Below are 23,603 nucleotides of genomic sequence, written 5' to 3'. Positions count from 1 at the left end.
TGTCTCAATCAACAAAATATTGGTTCATTTTTATTATACCTCTATTAAATCAATTCTACTGTATTCTATTTATTACTATCTATCCCTGGTGTGTGTGTGTGTGTGTGTGTAATGTGGTGCATGTATATATACACATATTTTTATATATATCAAGCAGGCTTCACTTTTGTACTGGACTATTCAAGTAAAACTCATGCCTATGCATGTGTGTCACTTTGCAAAGTTCTGTGCTGAGATCTGAACAACTATAACCATATAGCTCAGCAGTAAAGAATCTCCCTGCCAATGCTGGAGACGTGGGAAGAGCCCCTGGAGGAGGAAATGGCAAGCCACTCCAACATTCTCGCCTGGGATATCCCATGGACAGAGAAGCCTGGTGAGATACAGTCCACAGGGTCACAAGCGAGTCGGACACAACTGTGAGGCTAAACAACATCAACAAACCATAGAGGCAAGTACACTTAACCAGAATATTTGTTTAATTGGAACACACATAATTCTTAACAAATAAGAATGTGTATTATCTCTCACTTTTATGTATAATTTTTATTAGTATATATTAACCTATTATAAAAATAATTGTTGAATTAAAATTTTATAAAAATTAAATAGATCTTCTGGAAATCACAAATCTCTAAAACTCTCCCCAAAAGGATGGAAAATAACTCTAAATATGCACAACCTTGTCACTAGTCTGATACATAATGAGGATGTAAAAATCATCAAGCCATCTACCATAAGGGGAAAGCTTTGTCATATTAAATTAAAAATGCCCAAACAGGTGGCAGTAGCTTTTTCCTTTTGACTCCTACTCTCTTTCACTTTCTTCTCTCTCAGCAGCCAGGTGAAAAATGTGAGATGTCAACTACCTAGACCCTCAGCTTTTATTTCCTTCGATAACTGGAAGTAAGGGCATCCCCACTTGCTGGATGCCTCCCAGGAATTGATGTGATGTGATGTGATGGAGAGGATTCTAGGAGCCAGACCAAACAGCACACTACTTCCCAACCACACAGCTCTGGTACCTCACCGATGCACCCAGGGACATGGCTTTTTCTTCACAGATGATGTGAAGATCGAATGAGATAATCAATATAAAAGCACCTACCGTGATACATGGCCTTTAGTGATGGAGCCAAAAATAATGATTTGTTCTGAATCTGGAAGCAAGAAAGTGTCAGGATGTCCTTTATCCTAGCTGTACCCTCTCCCTGCTTTATATTTGCTGCCCACTTGACCTCTGTGAGTACAGCATACATCAGGTTATTAACAGAGCAGACTTCTTAACCTGGTCCTTTAATCCACTCTCTGTTTACACTAAGACCCCCGTATCCCCATTTTCACTCTCGTACCTGGAAGGCAACACTGTACCCAGGACTCATGCCCTCAAGTTGAAAAGACATCACTGAGGGAGTGACACTGACAGCAATCCAGTCTTCAACTGTTTTGTTTGTGTCGTTTTGGTTGGATATTTGGTAGAAAATTTCGAATCTTGTCAACACACCATTTTCATACTGAGGCTTATTCCACCTAAATTCCACCACAACTACATTCTTGTTACGGTGTTTTTCACTTGGTAATATAAATATTCTGGGATTCTCTGGTGCTGATGGAACTGAAAAGCAGAGATACAGGGCAGAAAAGAGTATAAGGTCAACTTCTATCACTCACGATGAGGGTACGGAGCAACACAGTAATAAATATTTCTCATTCCAGACAGTTAAGGTGCATCTATCTTGTCCTTAAAGATCTTCTGGAGAGAATATGCCATAGATTTCTTCAGGAACCTATCCTGATATTTCTGCTAGTCTTCCTTTTCTCCAACCCAAATCCTGCTTACTATGATTGAGGCTCATCTTTCTAGTCTGTGTTTGTGTACATGGAAGCTGGCTAGTTCTCCTTATAAAATACAATATTTACTCTCATTCTGGAGGTGGAAATGGCAGTCTCCATTGGAAGGAAGACACTATCTCTACCTAGATTTTAGCCAGTTCAGGGTATAAAATAAAGCATATCCTGGGTCCAGGTCATCTCATCTTGAACCCTCTCTAAGAGTATGGCTTGACTGTTGCCATTTATTCTAGAGCCAAACCAAGCAACTGAGCCTCTCACAGTCCTTTAATTAATTTCTCTCTCTGTGTGTATGCCAATCAAGAGAAACTCTTCTGCCCGTTTTCCAAGTCGTGCCATCCAAGACAGTCCTCTTCTTTCTCAGGACTCCCCCACAAGGTCTTCTCTCTGTCATTCCAATCCCCTTGCTCCTTAATGTTCAGCCCTCACATCATTATCCAATCCCCAGGCCTTCTTAGATTGTACGTACATGGGATAAACCTCTTCTTGCTTCATCCCTTAGAACCCAGCTAAAGTCTCCACTCCCCGAAGGAAGGCTTTCCCTGGCCACACCAGTCCACAAGCACGGCCCTCTCTTAAGAATGCTTCACTTGATAGAGGTGAAGGTTTTGTGGCTTGTTTATTCGCTCTATGCTATTGCTAGTCAACTGTCACTGTCTCATTTCTATTATTATTAGCAGTATCTGTGTTTTTCTCTCTGTGTCTTTTTTAACTTTTTCCCCCAGCTTTATTAAGATATAATTGATATACAGGCTTCCCTGGTGGCTCAGACAGTGGCAAAGAATTCTTTCCTAGGTGGTAAAGAATCTCCTGTAATACAGGAGATCCAGATTCAATCCCTGAGTCAGGAAAGTCCCCTGGAGAAGGGAATGGCACCCACTGCAGTATTCTTGCCTGGAGAATTGCATGGACAGAAGAGCCTGGCAGGCTAGAGTCCATGGGGTTGCAAAGAGTCGTATACGACTGAGTGACTAATACTTTCAATAGACATATAACGTTTAGGTTTACGGTGTACAGTGTGATGGTGTGATACACACATATATATTGCAAAATGATTAAGGTCAATTAACACATCAACTTACATAATTATAATTGTTTGATGTGGCAATAATATTTACTATCTACTCTCTTAGCAACTTTCAGGTATATGATACAGTATTGTTGACTACAGTTACCATGATGTACATTGATCCCCAGAACTCATAACTGTTTTATGAGCTTCATCAGAGAAAGAGAGAAAGCACCTTTTCTTGATCCTTATTAAATCCCCCCAAATCTAGTAGAGGACCGGCACATGGTAAGTCCTTAATAAATATTTGTCAATTTGAATAATTTCCAACTATATTATAAATTTCCCCCAAGGCAAGTGCCAAATCGTATCATTCTTCCTTATTCCTGAGTACTGAAGATCCGTTGGTCTCAGTGCATCCCCTGATGGATGCAGTCAAGTCCATTTCCACAGAAGAATTCTACCAAAGCTAACATCCCAAGACAATCTCAAAGAGTGCACACCTGGATCCAAACACTAACTGCTCCAGAACCTGCCCAGGTTCCACTATGCTCCTGTTATGAGACTCATGAATAAATACTGCTGATAAAATCTTAACAGTTAAAAAAAAATGCAATGGCAAATGTATTTCTATGTTTATTGAGCTCTTACTGCCTGCCAGGTCCCATGCTGGGAAGTTTATATAAATTAAATTAACATGATATGATCATTTGCCAATGTTTACAAAAATGACTGAATGGAGATTTGAAGAAACTAGAGTGAAAAGTTCAGAGTAAGCCCCAGCCCCGCCACTTACCAACTCTTACATGGGGCAACTTCTAGGCTTAACATAACATAATAACCTGCTAAGAGATTGTTATCTCTTAGCATAACGGAGATAATAACACCTGTTCTACCTACAGCAGAGCTATGTAAGGATCAAATAAATGATACAATGATGTTTCTGACACATGATAGGGATGTAATAAATGTTTAATAAAGAAATGATACATATAAATGTACTTTGTACATTTTTAAGTGATATACACATGTAAAGATGTAGCTAATTTTCTTTTTAAAAATATATTCCAAAGAAAAACATTTTTTTAAAAGTTTAGACATCGGTTGTTCACCTACAGAAGATTCTGAATTACCATCTGTAAGAACACTTCCTGGTAAACCTGCCTTCCAGGAAATTTTTACATTCTTAAATCCCCTTTGTCCTTATGAAGCATTTTACAAATAACCTGAAATTTTAATATTTCTGCATTACATACATACATCATCACAGTCAAGTGAAACAGTCTTTAAGGAATCTGAAATATTATTTCGAAATGAATTATGCAGATTTAATTGTGCTATTCTAATCCCCAAAAAGTGACTGAAAGAGTATTGAATCTAAATACATCTACACAAAACTAAAAATTATTGTTAAAAATGATTAATTATCCATTCTAAATCATGGAAAGCAATATTTTACCTTTTCTAAAAAGAGATTTTAGCCCCTGTACCTGTTTCGGGTGTTCGGAGTGATAGAGATGTTTTGGGACCCTTTCCCCAATAGGTATATGGAATGACAGAGAGATTAAATAAGGCGTAGGGCTCCAGCCCTTCCACAGTAAATCCAGGTTTAGATTGTTGTTCACTAGCCAGGAGCTAAAATAGAAGCGCAAAATATTATTTTCTTAGGAAGAGAATCATAACCTTTTTTTTCCAAATTACAATCTTTAAACTTTGGTCCACATGAAAGTTAACCTTGCAGTTTTGGAAATGCTAATGTTGGTCAGTCCATGTTGTTCCACAACACTAGTGTATGTAACACACGAATGGTTAACACTAACCATACAGCAGAGACGAGCTGTAAAACAGAATGCTCAGGAGTAATCTTTATAACCAAATGCTACAGAACAGCGAGGGAGATGGACTCAGCTAAGAAAGTGCAAATCAGTATAGGCAGGCCTGATGAAGATGGTACAGTCTGTTTGAAAACTAGAAGTTACTAGAACCAATGCCATACCTTAGAATGAGCACTAAATTCCACACTGTAGAAAATGATGCCCCAATCCACTGCTGGGGGAGCATTCCAGAGGATGTGAAATCTCGAAGCATTTCCTTCAATCATAAATGAAGACTCTGGAATGGCATCTGGGATAACCTTAGGGGTAAAGGAAAAGTTCCCTATGGGATGAAAGAAAGAACAGAGAGAAAAAAAAGGGGGGGCGGGATTATCAATTATTGCAGACACATGGAATATTAATAGAAATCACTGATAATTAGAACCAAAATAAAATTTTTCTTTCCTTTAATATACTCTGAAAATCATCCTTTTCTGACTGTTTCAGGCTGTAAATTTGGGTTAGGAGTTAAAAGGATTGCAAGCAAATCAACAGAAACTACTAAAGCCTTTTTTCCCTCTTAAAACATAATTTTAAAGGAAAAAAAAAAACCCAACCTTAAAATTTATTTAACAGAAAGTATGGAGAAGAGAGGGTAAGCAGGAATAAAATATCGTACCTGGCAGAGGCTTGAGGGATGTCTGAACAATTGTGAACTGATTAAATTTGGCTGGTTCCAAAACAGAGACGCTGGTCCTCTGACCGATTTCCTGAGCTGTGATAATCCGAAAACCATTGATCCAGAACAGCCGACCACTGTAGTACATCAGTGCATTCTGGGAAATGTCGGAGGTGCTCCAGGCTGCGAATTCTGTGATGGTGGTATCCCCAGCACTGCTGAAACAGGACACCAATTAGCGTGTGTGTCTGGAGTGGGATAAGGGTTGGTACATTCAAGTAGAGAATTCAAGAGGAGAGACTGTGTGTTTGTTTAGTGTGTGTGTTTGAGAACAAACTTTGCGACAATAATTCTCGTTATTCTTAATTCTATGTAAAGTTGACTTTTTGCATTTTTTTCAGGAAGTATTCCTAAAGTAGATTTTCCAGGGCTTTCCTTACGAACGTGATATTGCAATAGCAAGTGTTACACAGATCTTAATAAATCCTCATGATTTTTCGTAATAACCCCACATCGAAGGCACAGCCCACTGATTGGTTTCTCCTCACTGCCTTCCTCTTGTTCTTGGTTAGTCATACTATTTACTCACCAATCTTTATTCTAAGCTGTTTGATCCTTCGCTTTATACTATTCACAACTGTCTGTTGCTTCATTGATACTTACCAATTTCCACAGTTTAGTCCAAATGCTCTGTTTCAGACCAGGGAATTCAAGTAAACAGAATGTCATTTAAAACTGCTTTTAAAGTTTTTTCTCAATGATGAGGAATTTTATAATGATTTTTACTTTAAAAATCTGCTTGGTTTACTCCAGTTTTCTAGTATTAATTACTCCGCTTTTCTAGTACTCAATAATAACTACCTCAGGGATTCTCAGCCTTTTAGAGTAGTCATTTCATTTAAAAAAAATGATTTCTCTAAATCTTTTAAAGTGTTGACACTCCCCTTTTAGAAAAATATGGCACTTAAAATAAAAATAAATACAAGTTTTGTTTTGAGAGTTTCATAATACCTCCTCGAGAAAACCGAAATTCCCTCAGAGGACCTGGGAGTTGTGAGCCTTATAAAGAGAAACTACATTCACGCGTACTATTCCCATAGCTCTTTTTCTCGTAAAAGATTCGTTATTCATACCGATTCAGATGTGAAGACAGCACCTGGCTTGCCTTTTGGACTTGCACCTCTTCTAATTTTACACTTTCTTGTTTCCACTTCTCATGAGACCTTTCCAGTATATCTCTTGGTGAAATATATAAAACCAAATTCCATATGGAAGGAAAATCACCAAGCAGGATGCACTTGACCTGAGAAGGCCGGCACTTCTGGACCGTGCACAGGGCTGCTGCAGCCTAGATCCTACAGATCTGTTCCTGTTAGCCTTGTTCACAAGTGGTTTATTCAGCATTCCCAAAACAGTCTCCAGGACAGAGACTTCCCTGCAGGCTGAGACTGGAAATCCCTTAATTGTCATTGGCTGGGATTGCCCCTCATGCCCAGCTGAAGACTTTTATTCTGTGAGTATCTTCTGGGCCAATCTAAAAATTCTTGACATCTGGTGTTCATCACAATTTCAGCACAACCTCCTCACTTGCAGGAAGTCAGTACCTCAAACCCTTCAGTCCACAGCAACAGGTAAAGCTGGATTTAAATCTAAGCTCAACAAAAAAAATCACTAAAAGGTAAATCCTTCCATGAAGCATGAGATACGTATAGAGGTCAGCTGAGGTTACTCTACTGGAGGTTTACTCGTTTATTCAGCAAGTGTTGGGTGCCAGTTCTGTGGTGGCCACTAGGAATACAGTGGTAAATAAGACAAATGCAATTCCTGCTCTCCTAGAATATACAGCCTAGTAGAACAGGCAGGTAAGAAGCAAATAACTACATCACTGAATGACACTTTAAATGGAAAGGCAGAATGGGCTGGTCTGGTCAGAGAAAGCCTGTCTTAGAGAAAACCATGTTTAAGCTGAGCCATGCAGTCTGAACACAAAGTAACCAAGAGAAGCAAGTTTGGGGACCATTTTATTCAGAGAGAACAGCAAGGAATAGGCAACTTTAGAGCAATATACTCAGTTCTGACATGACTAAATATGCCTGAACTTTTATGACAGATGCACTCTTTTTAACCTCCAAGACAGATATGGTGTTATACTGATAATAGATTCATTATTTAATAAACCAAAGGGAATGGTTGTACATAGCAGAGGGAAGAACAGTCTGAAAAGCCACTTACAGTTGTCATCAAGTTCACAGTATGCTGAAAAACAGTAAACAGCTAATCTCATCTCTATTGTTGCTTAGTCACTAAGTCACATCTGACTCTTTGTGACTCCATGTATTGCAGCCTACCAGGTTTCTCTGTCCATGGGATTTCTCCAGGCAAGAATATTGGAGTGGATTGCCATTTCCTTCTCCAGGCAATCTTTCTGACCCAGAGATCAAACCTGCGTCTCCTGAATTGGCAGGTGAATTCTTTACCACTGAGCCACCAGGGAAGCCCAATCTCATCTCTACTGTATGCTAGAATTACACTGTTCAATAAGGTAGGCTACAGGTGACTACTGAGCCCTTAGCTACCAAAATTAAGGAACTGAATTTTTATGTTATTTAATCTTAGTTAACCTAGGTTAAAATTTTAAGCTAATATTTTATTTATACATTATAAGTCATATATATGATTTACTAGAAAATTTTAAGTATTTTGGAAAAACTTGGGTACATAAATCAACTTTTTCAACTGTAAATTTTATAAAATCTAACTGCAGATCAAATATTTCCTATAAAAATTTAGTGTGCAAATTGAGATGTGCTATGTCTGTAAAATACACCCAGGCTATTAATTAGAATTAATGTGAAAAAAATGCAAATATCTCATTAATAATTTACCTATGTTTTTACTTTTTTAAATGAAGCAATTAGGAAGTTTATAATTATGTATGTAGCTCACATTATTTGTATTGGGCAGTGATGATCTAGACTAGAGGTAAGGAACTTGAAATGCAGAAGAAGGAATTTTGGTTTTAAATTAGGGAAAATTTTCTGCTTGTAAGATGGTTCTGGAATTCCTATCTTTATCTACCACTCTTTTTTCTGGTGTTATAAAAAGGCAACACTTACTTGGAGGGCAAAATGCCTGTCATTTGTATAACCTTGTCAAGATCTGCTGCACTCCATTGGGCATGCATACACGGAAAATTAACCTTGAGATAAAGAAATGCATTTTTAAAGGAGAAACTCCCTTCTCTTATCTGCTGAATCCAACTATTGATTTTCTGGACACTTGAGAGCAGGACTGTCAAACAACGCCAGTTAGACTGTCCTCTGAGATGTGCAGACGCGTACAGAGAATCGTGATCCTTCAGGACACTGTCATTTGAGCACTGTCTGTATCACACAGACAGATTCTTTTGATAATCAGATTGCCAGTACTTCACAATTTCTAGGAAAAGGAACAGCCAGTTTTCTATGGTTCACAACTGGGAAACTAGCTAGAGCTATACGTTATAGCTGATATAAAATAAATGATTAATCAGATTGCTCTGTATATGCTTATATGCATTATAGGTATACATATATATATAGCTTCCTGGTGGCTCAGATGGCAAAAATCTGCCTGCAATGCAGGAGACCTGGGTTCGATTCCTGAGTTGGGAATATCCCCTGGAGAAGGGAATGGCTACCCACTCCAGTATTCTTGCCTGGAGAATTCCAGGACAGAGGAGCCTGGCAGGCTATAGTCCATGGGGTCACAAAGAGTTTTACACAACTGAGTGACTGAGGATACATACACCATATATATATATATATACACATATACACTCCATTATATGTTTATATATGTATACATATTCCTTTTTCATATTCTCTATGATTAAGAATTTTTCCATAAGCCAAACAAAAGTATTTTTTAATCTAAAAGTAATCTTGAAATTGTATTCATAGAACAGGAACTTTTGGCCTTTGTAAGATTAGACTCTTGAAAATTTGATGAAATGATGGATGCTCAGCTTCCAAGCACTCACACACATCCTAACGCCAGCCATGAATGGGGGTCCAAGAACCCAGCATTAGAAATCTCTGCCCTAGAGCAGGACCTTTTGCTTTACTTTAACCTTTTCCTGACTACCTCTCCAATTTACTGTGTGACAGTCAGCAAATTTATACACATCTCTGTTTCAATGTCCTCGTCTATGAAATAATATGACCTCTAAATTCTCCCTCTGACTGCTGTTCTCTAATGACTTTTTGTCCTTATTTTAATTTGAGATATGTAACTGTTTCCTTGAAGTTAAAAACTATTGGCTGTTTAAACTAAAAATAGTAATAAACATGGATTTTATAGTATAGGTAAAAGTAAAATATATGACAATAAGAGCACAAAGAGTGGAGGGTAATAATTGGAAACATATCATTATAAAGTTTTAAATCATCTCTTTAACAAGTGGTGCTGGGAAAACTGGTCAACCACTTGTAAAAGAATGAAACTAGAACACTTTCTAACACCATACACAAAAATAAACTCAAAATGGATTAAAGATCTAAACGTAAGACCAGAAACTATAAAACTCCTAGAGGAGAACATAGGCGAAACACTCTCCGACATACATCACAGCAGGATCCTCTATGACCCACCTCCCAGAATATTGGAAATCAAAGCAAAAATAAACAAATGGGACCTAATTAAAATTAAAAGCTTCTGCACAACAAAGGAAACTATAAGTAAGGTGAAAAGACAGCCTTCAGAATGGGAGAAAATAACAGCAAATGAAGTAACTGACAAACAACTAATCTCAAAAATATACAAGCAACTCCTACAGCTCAATTCCAGAAAAATAAACGACCCAATCAAAAAATGGGCCAAAGAACTAAATAGACATTTCTCCAAAGAAGACATACAAATGGCTAACAAACACATGAAAAAATGCTCAACATCACTCATTATCAGAGAAATGCAAATCAAAACCACTATAAGGTACCATTTCATGCCAGTCAGAATGGCTGTGATCCAAAAGTCTACAAGCAATAAATGCTGGAGAGGGTGTGGAGAAAAGGGAACCCTCTTACACTGTTGGTGGGAATGCAAACTAGTACAGCCACTATGGAGAACAGTGTGGAGATTCCTTAAAAAACTGGAAGTAGAACTGCCTTATGACCCAGCAATCCCACTGCTGGGCATACACACTGAGGAAACCAGAAGGGAGAGAGACACATGTACCCCAATGTTCATCGCAGCACTGTTTATAATAGCCAGGACATGGAAGCAACCTAGATGTCCATCAGCAGATGAATGGATAAGAAAGCTGTGGTACATATACACAATGGAGTATTATTCAGCCATTAAAAAGAATACATTTGAATCAGTTCTAATGAGGTGGATGAAACTGGAGCCTATTATACAGAGTGAAGTAAGCCAGAAAGAAAAACAGTATACTAACACATATATATAGAATTTAGAAAGATGGTAACGATAACCCTGTATGCGAGACAGCAAAAGAGATACAGATGTATAGAACAGTCTTTTGGACTCTGAGAGAGTGGGATGATTTGGGAGAATGGCATTGAATCATGTATAATATCATATATGAAACAAATCGCCAGTCCAGGTTCGATGTATTATACAGGATGCTTGGGGCTGGTGCACTGGCATGACCCAGAGGGATGGTACGGGGAGGGAGGTGGGAGGGGGGTTCAGGATGGGGAACACGTGTATACCCATGGTGGATTCATGTTGATGTATGGCAAAACCAATACAATATTGTAAAGTAAAAAATAAAAAAAATAAAAAAATAAAAGTGCAACATAAAAACTAAAAAATATAATAAAATAAAATCATTTATGAAATAAGAACACTTTGAATATGACAATGGTAAATTGAAGATGTTTACTGTTAAAACATGTATAATATCATGTATGAAACAAGTCGCCAGTCCAGGTTCGATGCACGATGCTGGATGCTTGGGGCTGGTGCACTGGGACGACCCAGAGGGATGGTATGGGGAGGGAGGAGGGAGGAGGGTTCAGGATGGGGAACACATGTATATCTGGGGCGGATTCATTTCAATAAAAAAAATAAAATAAAATAAAAGAGACTAAAAATAAATAAATAAAAAAAAACAAAAGTGCTTATTTTACTCTCTAAAGCAATCTAAAGAAAATTATAAATACACATAATTTAAATGTCATGAGAGGAGATAAAATGGAATACTAAAATAGTGTTTTATTCACTGTCAAAAAGGCGTAAAGTAGAATAGAGGAATAAATAGCTGATGAGACTAATTGAAGTCAAACACCAAGATGGTAGACTTAAATTCAAGCATATCAATAAATAATTATATTAGATGTAAATGAACCAAACACCCCAATTAAAAGGCAGAAACTGTCAGACTGCATAAAAAAGCAAAAACTTATATGCTGTTTACAAGGAACACACTTTAAGGGTAAAGACAAAAATTGAAAGTAAAGAGATAAAGAGCTATGCCCTGCAAACTAAGCATAAGAATGCTGCTATGACTTTCTTAATGTCCTAATATCAAAAATATTAATGTCCAAGGTAAAAAGCAGCGGCTGTGCTTTGCTGGAGCAGCCGTGAAGAGATACCCCATCCAAGGTAAGAGAAACCCATGTAAGATGGTAGGCACTGAGAGAGGGCATCAGAGGGCAGACAGACAGAAACCACAATCACAGACAGCTAGCCAATCTGATCACACGGACCACAGCCTTGTCTAACTCAGTGAAACTAAGCCATGCTGTGTGGGGCCACCCAAGACAGATGGGTCATGGTGGAGAGACCTGACAGAATGTGGTCCACTGGAGAAGGGAATGGCAAACCACTTCAGTATTCTTGCCTTGAGAACCCCATGAACAGTATGAAAAGGCAAAAATAGGACACTGAAAGAGAAACTCCCCAGGTCAGTAGGTGCTCAATATGCTACTGGAGATCAGTGGAGAAATAACTCCAGAAAGAATGAAGGGATGGAGCCAAAGCAAAAACAATACCCAGCTGTGGATGTGACTGGTGATAGAAGCAAGGTCTGATGCTGTAAAGAGCAATATTGCATAGGAACCTGGAATGTCAGGTCCATGAATCAAGGCAAATTGGAAGTGGTCAAACAGGAGATGGCAAGAGTGAACATCGACATTCTAGGAATCAGCGAACTAAGATGGACTGGAATGGGTGAATTTAACTCAGATGACCATTATATCTACTACTGTGGACAGGAACCCCTTAGAAGAAATGGAGTAGCCATCATGGTCAACAAGAGAGTCCGAAATGCAGTACTCAAATGCATCTTTTGGATGCAATCTCAAAAACTACAGAATGATCTCTGCATTTCCAAGGCAAACCATTCAATATCACAGTAATCCAAGTCTATGCCCTGACCAGTAATGCTGAAGAAGCTGAAGTTGAACAGTTCTATGAAGACCTACAAGACCTTCTAGAACTAACACCCAAAAAAGATGTCCTTTTCATTATAGGGGACTGGAATGCAAAAGTAGAAAGTCAATAAACACCTGGAGTAACAGGCAAATTTGGCCTTGGAGTACAGAATGAAGCAGGGCAAAGGCTAATAGAGTTCTGCCAAGAGAATGCACTGGTCATAGCAAACACCCTCTTCCAACAACACAAGAGAAGACTCTACACATGGACATCACCAGATGGTCAACACTGATATCAGACTGATTATATTCTTTGCATCCAAAGAGAGAGAAACTCTATATAGTCAGCAAAAACAAGACCGGGAGCTGACTGTGGCTCAGATCATGAACTCCTTATTGCCAAATTCAGACTGAAATTGAAGAAAGTGGAGAAAACCACTAGGCCATTCAGGTAGACCTAAATCAAATCCCTTATGATTATACAGTGGAAGTGAGAAGTAGATTTAAAGGACTAGATCTGATAGACAGAGTCCCTGATGAACTATGGACGGAGGTTCGTGACATTGTACAGGAGACAGGAATTAGGACAATCCCGAAGAAAAAAAATGCAAAAAAGCAAAATGGCTGTCTGAAAAGGCCTTGCAAATAGCTGTGAAAAGAAGGGAAGTGAAAAGCAAAGGGGAAAAGGAAAGATATAACCATTTGAATGCAGAGTTCTAAAGAATAGCAAGGGGAGATAAGAAAGCCTTCTTCAGAGATCAATGCAAAGAAATAGAGGAAAACAATAGAATGGGAAAGACTAGATCTCTTCAAGAAAATTAGAGATACCAAGGGAACATTTTATGCAAAGATGGGCTCAATAAAGAACAGAAATGATAGGGACCTAACAGAAGCAGAAGATATTAAGAAGAGGTGCAAGAACACACAGAAGAACTGTACAAAAAAGATCTTCACAACCCAGATAATCACAATGGTGTGATCACTCACCTAGAGCCAGACATCCTGGAATGTGAAGTCAAGTGGGCCTTAGAAAGCATCACAAAACTAATACAATATTGTAAAGTTTAAAAATAAAATAAAATTTAAAAAAAAAATAAAAAAGAAAGCATCACTACGAACAAAGCTAGTGGAGATGATGGAATTCCAGTTGAGCTCTTTCAAATCCTAAAAGATGATGCTGGTGAAAGTGCTGCTCTCAATATGCCAGCAAATTTGGAAAACTCAGCAGTGTAACAGGACTGGAAAAGGTCAGTTTTCATTCCAATCCCAAAGAAAGGCAATGCCAAAGAATGCTCAAACTACCACACAATTGCACTCATCTCACAAGCTAGTAAAGTAATGCTCAAAATTCTCCAAGCCAGGCTTCAGCAATACGTGAACTGTGAACTTCCAGATATTCAAGCTGGTTTTAGAAAAGGCAGAGGAACCAGAGATCAAATTGCCAACATCCACTGGATTATCAAAAAAGCAAGAGAGTTCCAGAAAAACATCTATTTCTGCTTTATTGACTATGCCAAAGCCTTTGACTGTGTGGATCACAATAAACTGTGGAAAATTCTGAAAGGGATGGGAATACCAGAACACCTGACCTGCCTCTTGAGAAACCTATATGCAGGTCAGGAAGCAACAGTTAGAACTGGACATGGAACAACAGAGTGGTTCCACAGAGGAAAATGAGTATGTCAAGGCTGTATATTGTCACCCTGCTTATTTAACTTATATGCAGAATACATCATGAGAAATGCTGGGCTGGAAGAAGCACAAGCTGGAATCAAGATTACCGGGAGAAATATCTATAACCTCAGATATACAGATGACACCACCCTTATGGCAGAAAGTGAAGAAGAACTCTTGATGAAAGTGAAAGAGGAGAGTGAAAAAGTTGGCTTAAAGCTCACATTCAGAAAACTAAGGTCATGGCATCCAGTCTCATCTCTTCATGGCAAATAAATGGGGAAAGAGTGGAAACAGTGGCTGACTTTATTTTTCTGGGCTCCAAAATCATTGCAGATGGTGATTGCAGCCATGAAATTAAAAGACACTTGCTCCTTAGAAAGAAAGTTATGACCATCCTAGATAGCATATTAAAAAGTAGAGACATTACTTTGCCAACAAAGGTCCGTCTAGTCAAAGCTATGGTTTTTCCAGTGGTCATGTATGGATGTGAGATTTGGACTATAAAGAGGGTTGAGTGCAAAAGATGCTTTTGAACTGTGGTGTTGGAGAAGACTCTTGAGAGTCCCTTAGACTGCAAGGAGATCCAACCAGTCCATCCTAAAGGAGATCAGTCCTGGGTGTTCATTGGGAGGACTGATGTTGAAGCTGAAACTCCAATACTTTGGCCACCTCATGCGAAGAGCTGACTCACTGCAAAAGACCATAATCCTGGGAAAGATTGAGGGCAGGAGGAGAAGGGGGTGACAGAGGATGAGATGGTTGGATGGCATCACTGACTCAATGGACATGGGTTTGGGTGTACTCCAGGAGCTGGTGATGGACAGGGAGGCCTGGCATGCTACAGTTCATGGGGTGCAAAGAGTCGGACATGACTGAGTGACTGAACTGAACTGAACTGAATACCAAAATAGTCTTTAAGATTAAGAGTATTACCATAGATTAATGAGAATATTTTATAGTGACAAAAGGAAATATAATCAAGTATATAGATAAGAATACTAAACACAAAGCATTCAAATTGATCAACTAAAGAGGTCTACTGCTGCTGCTGCTGCTAAGTCGCTTCAGTCGTGTCCAACTGTGTGCGACCCCGTAGACGGCAGCCCACCAGGCTCTGCCGTCCCTGGGATTCTCCAGGCAAGAACACTGGAGTGGGTTGCCATTGCCTTCTCCAAAAGATGTCTACAGGCCTGTCTATAATCATAGTTAGAGGCTGTGTTAAGAAGCATAGAAACCTATCCACTCATTGCCTAGGCTCTTGAGGGGCATGCTCCTCAGTGCCTCTACTGGACTCTCTTTATACCCCATTGCCATATTCACCCTGGTGGCAGTTTAGTCAGCTAAGTCATGTCTCACTCTTGCGATCTCATGGTCTGTAGCCCACCAGGTTCCTCTGTCCATAGGATTCTCCAGGCAAGAACACTGGAGTGGGGTGCCATTTCCTTCTCCAGGAGATCTTTCCAACCCAGGAATCGAACCCAAGTCTCTGTCATTGCAGGTACATTCTTTACCAACTGAGCTAAGAGGAAAGCCATAGAATATTCACCATGTTCTACACTAATTAGTTGTTTACAAACTCATCTTTCCTTGCAAGCACAATGTCTGCAAACACAGTGGATAATTAGTGAATGTTTAGTGAAAGAATAAATGAATTCTTAAGCACTATCATTTATAACTAAGGGGCAAGTTACTTTCTCTTTTTCAACCAATTACCTTCAGTATTACTCACCTTTGACCCCGAAGAACAGCTGTATACAGGTGAATACACTGACTGTCTTGAACCAACCAATATAGGAACCCATCACTAAGGTCTAAAGTTAAAGCAATTACCTAAATAGAAAATAAGGAAAGAAAACAAATCAAATACATGTTTAATCTTTGTGATTACATCATGCTTAAGCTACAGATTTCTCTTTAGCATCCTCTTTGGAATAATAAACTTAGTGATTTTTACCTTTTACTGAGTATAAATATCATGTATATATGCTTATTACTATGTAGTTTGGATATAAGCACTGGTTTCCTAAAAATCCTCAAATGGCAGGAACTATCTATTATTCACTTCTATATACTTATCTCTAGTGGTTCTCAAAGTTTGATTTTTGGACTACCAGGATCAGCATCACCTGGGAACTTGTTACAAATACAAATTTTCAACCACACTCCAGGTCCTACTGAATGAGGAACTTTGAACCACTGTGCCAAGCCTTGTCTAAAGCTAGCACAACTTTGGACTCTTCAGCCACATAAGTCAGTGAATCTGATCGTTGTTTAAATCAGTTGTTCTCAAACATTGCTGCAGATTAGAATTACCTGTGATTCTTTAAATATATCAATTTCCAGTCTGGCATTCTGTTAAATTTTGATCTCTGGAGATGGTACCCAGTCTCCAGTGTGTCTTCAAATTCCCCAGATAATTCCAATGTGTCACCAAGTTTGAGAACCAACCATTCAAGCCATTTTAAATTATATTAATATCTGTTAATTACAACTGAAAACATGCTGATAATTTTCTAAAATACAATATAGACATGGTTTTCACGTGATACAATTGGATAGAGTCGTGTACATATGGAACTTTAGTCCCATTTCCAGCTGACATCTTACAACCACTTTTTATTACTCTCTCTTTGTCTTCTTGTTACAATTTGTGTCTTAAGTCCAGTTGATTAGGTGAGACCTGTGGAAAGACTGAGTCTCCTATGAAATAGAGTGCAAGAGATAGAATTTACAATCCAAGGGATCTTTTTTGCTTTCTTTGGCTTTATAGGTATTGAGATTACAAGGAGTCTGACCTCAGAGTAGTGGAGTCTTTCTAGAGCAGACCTGGAGGCTAAGAGGTATCAGATAAAATAAAGTTGATGACTATACCTTTAGCAAGATATAACAGCATATAAACAAAAACATCAATCAGGGAAAAATATAAAAAGAATGCAATGAAGTATCCAAGAACTAAAAGTACTTGGTTACCCAAGACTTGCTATAAAGAAATAATCTCAAGTTTCATGGCTGCCAGAACCTTCAGTCATCATATGAATCACAGCCTTTTGTCTTTAAGAAAACTCAACCTACTCTTTTTCCAAAAGGTAGAAAACTATTCTAGCAATTCCCAGCCTTTGGGGAATTGAATTATGTCCTTGCTTCAGGCTAAAAGAGATTTATTGATAATTTTTCCAGTTAAAGTGAAACCAAGTTAATATTGCTTTTTATCTATAATGAGATGCCCTCGAGTTTTATAAATCACAGATTAACTCTACTTTATCTCTTAAAAAAGAAGATTCTATGACTCCCTTTGCTGAAATACGACAAACTATGTCAGCCATAAGTCAAATTCAGGGGATGGGTCATTACCCCATTCCTTTACACAAGCCATTGGAGCCCATGGTTAAAGAGTGTCAGAGGGTGTTCCTTAAACCTTTGGAAACCATCATTATGTCTAACAAAGCCCATCCCTTGGAAATAATCCCTTTGATCTAAATTAAAACCTTGAAGTTTAATCCTGTGGTAAAATGTACTATATACTATGAGTCCTACATCTTTTCACTTTAAAGGAATATCTCATTTCATTTTCCCTTTTCATCATACAAATGAGTCTTTCTATAAATGACTTTTATTATACCTGTTGGTTTCAAAGTTATCTTATGACTCCATGATAAATTTGTGAGTAACATGTAAAGGAATGACAATGAGAGGGAAGGCTTTACTCAGTGTAAAACATATTACCTTCAAAACACTCACTAGCAGTAACAGAGACAGATGAATAAAACATCAAACAGCGGAACCAGAACACATATTGGCACAAGCAGCAGCACCATTAGCCAGCCTGAGAGAGAAATCTGGAGTGGATTTTAAATAAAAATGTATTTCCTCAAACATGCTGAGATGTCTAAAAATTCACTCATTTATAGAAAAGTTCCCAGGGCCACTCCAGGGCAATCCTGATTAGATGTTTCCCAAAGGACGAGATCAGGACAGCAGGGTGATTGCAGACGAAGTCAAGGGGATGAATAGGAAGTTACTCTTGAGATACTATTATCTTTAATATGCCTTTAAAAAAAGAGTTTTTCCCCTAAAATTTTTTTATTGAAACATAAAAAATATACTTTGTATTCAGACTCAAGTGGCCCCAAAATACAATTAAGGGATCTTTTCATTATTTGACAGAAATGAATAATCTCTGGTGTGTAAACTTCTATTTCTTTTAAATACCTGTATTATAATCTGTATATGAAAATCTTAGGAATTATAACCAGCATGTCTTTTGGAATTGAGGATCAAATGACTCAACAATTTGTTTGTTTGTTTATAAATGATCTGGTATACCTATACTATGTATGTTTTATCTCTACTGACAACAAAAAGGGATAAAAATTTTAAGAAATATTATATAGATAGAAATAGTATGAATGATTTATTTCTTCCTCATACTTTTCAGTAATTTCTAAAATTTCTACAGTAGACATATTCTTAAGATCATCAGAAAAAATAAAATTTCAAAATATAGATGGATAGCTAGAGGGAACCTAAACAGGATCAAAAAAAAATAGATATTGCTTCTAGAAGTTGAGGAAGTAAAAAAAAAATTTGCCTTAGAATCATTTCTCTTAATATATTAGTGCATTTTTTAGATTGAGTTACAAAATATAACAACTATTGAGTGGTTGTTCTCACTACTTCCCATGAATTATCTCATTTAATCATCACAACAACCCTAAGAAGGAGGACAATTGTTAATATTCCCATTACTCAGTTAATGAAGCAGTCACAGAGAAGTCAAATAACTTTCCTAGGAGCTGCATAGTTATTAGAGCAGTCAGTACCAGAAATTGACTAAAAATAATAAAACACCTAATAATCACCCAAGAAGACGTTCTCAAATATCTGATAGAATTCCTAAAGACTATAAAAATGGACAAATTAAGATGCTCTTAAAGTGTGAGTCCATTCAAGATAAAGCAAAATATAAAAATCTCCATATTATATTTTATTTAATCAATTATGACAATCAAATAAGACCTAGAGAAATTTGGTTATACCAAGATCTTACCATAGTAGTATTTCCTTTCAGATTCTACCTGAAGTATTCACAACAAGTGGAAATAGTATTATTATAACTATACAACAGCATTATTTAGTATAATTAAATGATCAGATCTTATGTTTTGAACTTTCACCTTTTTCCCAGAAAACCAAGGCTGTGCCTGTAATACAAGTGGACTTTCTCCATTTAGCCTGGTACTTTCAACTGAATATAACGTGGTCCAGTAGAGATATCCACCGACCGAGTCCACCACCATATCATTTACCAGCAACTTCACGTGAGTCACGATGTCTGTGTGTCCTGTCAACACAGACTGCCTTTGAATCTATGAAATAATCATAACTCAGTTTTAGTGATTTTTAAATGGCATCATTATTTCTGAATAGTTTATTGCAATTGTTAGTAAATTACTGCATTCATCCATTCATTTCTCCAACCATAAATATTTACTGGCACTCTGTGCTGAGTCATGCGCCTAGCTTGGGGAATGTAATTACAAGGAAGCTTACTCCTTTTCATGTCTCCAAAGAGAAAGGAGATACACTTATTTTGAGTTAATACTTGCTGTTTCTAATCATACACCTAGACAATCAACACATAATCAAAACATAAGAATGTATTTGATTAGATTCCCAAAGATGTATACTCCAAATAGTGATGTCTCTCCTTGCTCCTCTCTGTTTAATCTCCCTAATATTAATTACTATAATTAAGTGCCTATTATATGCCAGGCACCGTACTTCTTTTTTATCTTTAAAATATTAGTTATTATAACCCTCACATTAAGCCTGTAAAGAATTTCCATTTCCTACTTTTTCACAAGTAAAGCTGGGTTCAAAGAGGTGAAGTGATTTTTCAAGAAGTTAAATCATTTTATAAGAAACAGAGCAAATACTTGAGACCAGTTTTTATACTACTCTACCACTTCCTCCTTCAAAACTATTTTCATACTAATCCATTTTGGGAATCATTCTCTGATTAACCCCACTCAGCTCCATTCTGCCTTCAAGTCATTGGCACTTATGAATTCAGACTATATCATATTACTTTGCTTCTAAATACAATGCTCTGTCCCTGGAGAAATGGCAACCCACTCTAGTATACTTGCCTGGAAAATTCCATGGACGGAGGAGCCTGGTGGGCTACAGTCTATGGAGTCACAAAGAATCGGACACGACTGAGCACACACAACAACAATGCCCTGTGTGCTTCTTCTAATGATTCACGATGTTTTCTTTTTTGGCACTGGTCTTAGCTGTGGCATGTGCTATCTAGTTTCCTAACCAGGAATCGAACCCAGGCCCCCCCAGGAATTGGGAATGTCTTACCCACTAGACCACCAAGGAAGTCCCCATGAATTTATTTTTATGTCATGAAAAGAGCAGGGGCAAGTGGTGATGGTTGTGCAGCAAACACACTAAAAACCACTGCATTTTATATAATCGAAGGTTGAGTTTTATGGTACATAAATTATATCTCAACAAAGCTGATATATTTTTTTCAAGGGCAGGGACATGACTACTATTTTCCTCATATTCTCTACTATGCCAATTGTCAAGGCTCTAAACATACTGGTAACAGATAATGAATAAATAAACAAATGGATATGTGCCCTCCTGATTAGGAAACAATTTTGTACCATAAAACCAAAATGACTCTTCTGTATCGTAAAACTGAAGCAATCTTTTTCTTGATCTATTAGACCGTTGATCTCATCATCAACCGTTCTTTTCTTCAGTGTGCACAATGCACAGGATGTCTTCATCTGGCCCCCAAATCCCACCCTGTCTGCCCTCCTCAGTGCCCCCTGAGCCTGACAGTGATGGCCTGCACCAACCTAGCTCCCTGTTCTCTGGCTTCCAGGGAGGTGCAGCCAATGGAAGCAGTAGCAGAAGATCAGAGGGCAGAAGAAAAGAGGGATGGAGGTACATGTGTACTATCGTATCATTCCTTGCTGGACTATACCTTTTGACAATGGCTGGTTTTCATGTTGGCAACTCTGCTAAAGCTACAGCCCTCACCATTCTTTCCCTTCTTTCCCTTGTCCTCTCTGCCTAGAGGCAGTAATATCCTCCCACACTTGCTAGCCCAGAGCGTGCTTCACCATCCGATGCTCATTTCCTTAGCCCTGTCCATGCTGTTGAAAATAGTCCCCTCCCTTAGTTTCTTTTCATTATGCCTTTGGGGTGTGCCATCTTCCCCAGGACACTACTCCACCGGTGAACATTTTAATATATTTATTTCAAGATATTATTGAAAATACATAACTAATCAAATAGTGATATAGACTTTCCTTTCTACATGAATATTTTAATTAAAAGGTGAGTAGGCTTAGAGACAAATATTAAGTAAATAATAACATAGGTGAAACACAAGTATGAAAAAAATCATGAAAATGACATTCCAGTCACTGAAGTGGGTAGGCATTGTTTGAGAGCATGTAGGATGTCAGGCTTTAACTTACCACATAGGTCTTTCCAGCCCAGTAGAGAAAGTGACCCAGCCACTCAAAAGCTAAAGCCCCTGCTCCTGCAATGTTGGGTATGTGATAATTCTCTGAGACGTCTGTCCCATTCAGCAGCCATACATAAACATCACCTTTCATGTCGCTGTAGTAGAGGCTGTTGTTATACCAATCCATGTCTCAAAACAAAGTGAATTGGTAGCAGTTATTTTCTCGTGTATGCCAGTGTAAACACAGCGTGTCAGCAAATCACACATGCACCTCAGCAATAACATGGATATTCACTAGAGCTTCAGAGATGTGTCAAGAATGCTTCAATAACATTATTCTAAAATCTTAAGCCCTGGAACTAGACACAGGAACTAATATTCATTGAGCATCTACTCTTCGCCAACATCGTCCTGGGCACTTTTATGTATCTCACTCAACTCTTAAAGCTCTAAAGTAGAAATCATTTCCATTTTTTGACATGGCAAACCCAAGACTAGGTGAAATTATCTATTTTGCCCAAGGTCTCACAGATGAAAAGAGGAGGAACCCAGACTTGAACCAACTTCAAAGTATCATTCTTTCCATTAGTACCACACTACGTCCTAAGTCCAGCTCATTTTGGTCAGAAGTGCTACGGTAATTTTTAATGACCAAATAAAGAAATCAAATAATTAGATAATTACAGAAGATGCCATTAAGTAATAAATGGGTAGTTTTGCCTTAGGCATTTATTACATAATCTGCTTTGCCATGAAATTCTTTCTTATGTTTTATTTAGAACTTCATATAGCTGTTCTGTGCTCCAGTCTTATAGCAAACTCATAACAAATCACTTAACTATAGCTATCTTCATGGAACAGGATAGGCTGTTAGTTTGAGATGACACTGAGAGATTAAAATACACGAGAAGTGTATCAAAGCCTTCCTGAAATGGGCATACATCATTAAATAACCTCACATTTTGTGGAGTAATAAATGGCCCTCCTCCTTGAGGACAGACATTTTCTTCATCATGTCACGGGCAGTATAATTCAGTCAATATTTTTTCCTTTCCTTATTGACCTAATATTAAAACACTCAATTCTTCTGATTGGTCGAATATCTCAGGAAGTCTAACAACTAGAAACCTGCCATCCAAGTGTACAGGGAACTTGGTGTTTACCTGACACATTTCCTATATCAGAGGATAGGAATTCTCCTGGGCCAAAGCTATTTAATGGCTTACTCCAAAGTCCATCTTCTTTCACGGCCATGATAAATGGTGGTTCTGCAGCTGTTTGGTTTAAAAAAAAAATTGAAAGAAATATCACAGAAAACACACATTTTTAGGTACACATCTTGTTTGTTAGATTTCTTTTATAAAGTAAATCAGCATTTTGAAAAATACACTGGAAGTATACGAATAATCATATCTGCTTAGAAGAATACTCTATCATATTAAACACACTTTGATTTTTATGTAAATATTTGTAATTGAACGTGAAGAGAAATGTGTATTGATGCTGCCACTACAGCAATGTCACATCATGGCAAATTTTTTTGTTGTTTTGCTTTAGCTATTGGTGATATTCAGAAGCAACAGTAGTATAAATGGGTCAGTTCTTTCCGTTTTCTTTCAACCAAGAGGACAGAATTCAACATAATTCACAGCCCCTCAACTTCTCTTGTCGAGACTTTCAGCATCCAAGCAGTGCTACAGCT

General features: G+C 37.9%; 1 protein-coding gene and 1 long non-coding RNA gene across 8 annotated transcripts in view; one reads left to right on the top strand and one right to left on the bottom strand.

The window, feature by feature from the left end:
* The window catches only part of ROS1 (ROS proto-oncogene 1, receptor tyrosine kinase), a 119,604-nt gene that overhangs the window by 58,262 nt on the left and 37,739 nt on the right, over window positions 1-23,603 (bottom strand). For 3 of the 5 annotated variants that reach the window (XM_070795924.1, XM_070795922.1, XM_070795920.1), the window contains exons 15-22: window positions 23,065-23,175; window positions 21,912-22,090; window positions 19,581-19,772; window positions 16,136-16,236; window positions 5,354-5,571; window positions 4,857-5,017; window positions 4,351-4,495; window positions 1,353-1,615 (exon numbers count right to left, since the gene is read on the bottom strand). In XM_070795924.1, the coding sequence (XP_070652025.1) occupies window positions 1,353-1,615; window positions 4,351-4,495; window positions 4,857-5,017; window positions 5,354-5,571; window positions 16,136-16,236; window positions 19,581-19,772; window positions 21,912-22,090; window positions 23,065-23,175 (1,370 nt within the window). The remainder of the gene's footprint in view (window positions 1-1,352; window positions 1,616-4,350; window positions 4,496-4,856; window positions 5,018-5,353; window positions 5,572-16,135; window positions 16,237-19,580; window positions 19,773-21,911; window positions 22,091-23,064; window positions 23,176-23,603) is intronic. The other 2 variants (XM_070795923.1, XM_070795921.1) reach the window with 1 other exon arrangement.
* LOC139184900 (uncharacterized) overlaps window positions 1-23,603 on the top strand; it is a 124,091-nt gene that overhangs the window by 71,452 nt on the left and 29,036 nt on the right. For 2 of the 3 annotated variants that reach the window (XR_011568419.1, XR_011568421.1), the window contains exons 4-5: window positions 19,592-19,724; window positions 21,311-21,375. This is a non-coding gene — a long non-coding RNA (uncharacterized lncRNA). Of the gene's footprint in view, window positions 1-19,591; window positions 19,725-21,310; window positions 21,376-23,603 lie in introns of those variants that run through there. The other variant, XR_011568420.1, reaches the window with a different exon arrangement.

The sequence above is a fragment of the Bos indicus genome, chromosome 9 (assembly GCF_029378745.1).
Source record: "Bos indicus isolate NIAB-ARS_2022 breed Sahiwal x Tharparkar chromosome 9, NIAB-ARS_B.indTharparkar_mat_pri_1.0, whole genome shotgun sequence".
Classification (NCBI taxonomy): domain Eukaryota; kingdom Metazoa; phylum Chordata; class Mammalia; order Artiodactyla; family Bovidae; genus Bos; species Bos indicus.
The sequence above is the reverse complement of the archived record's forward strand: the minus strand, read 5'-3'. Positions and strand labels throughout refer to the sequence as shown.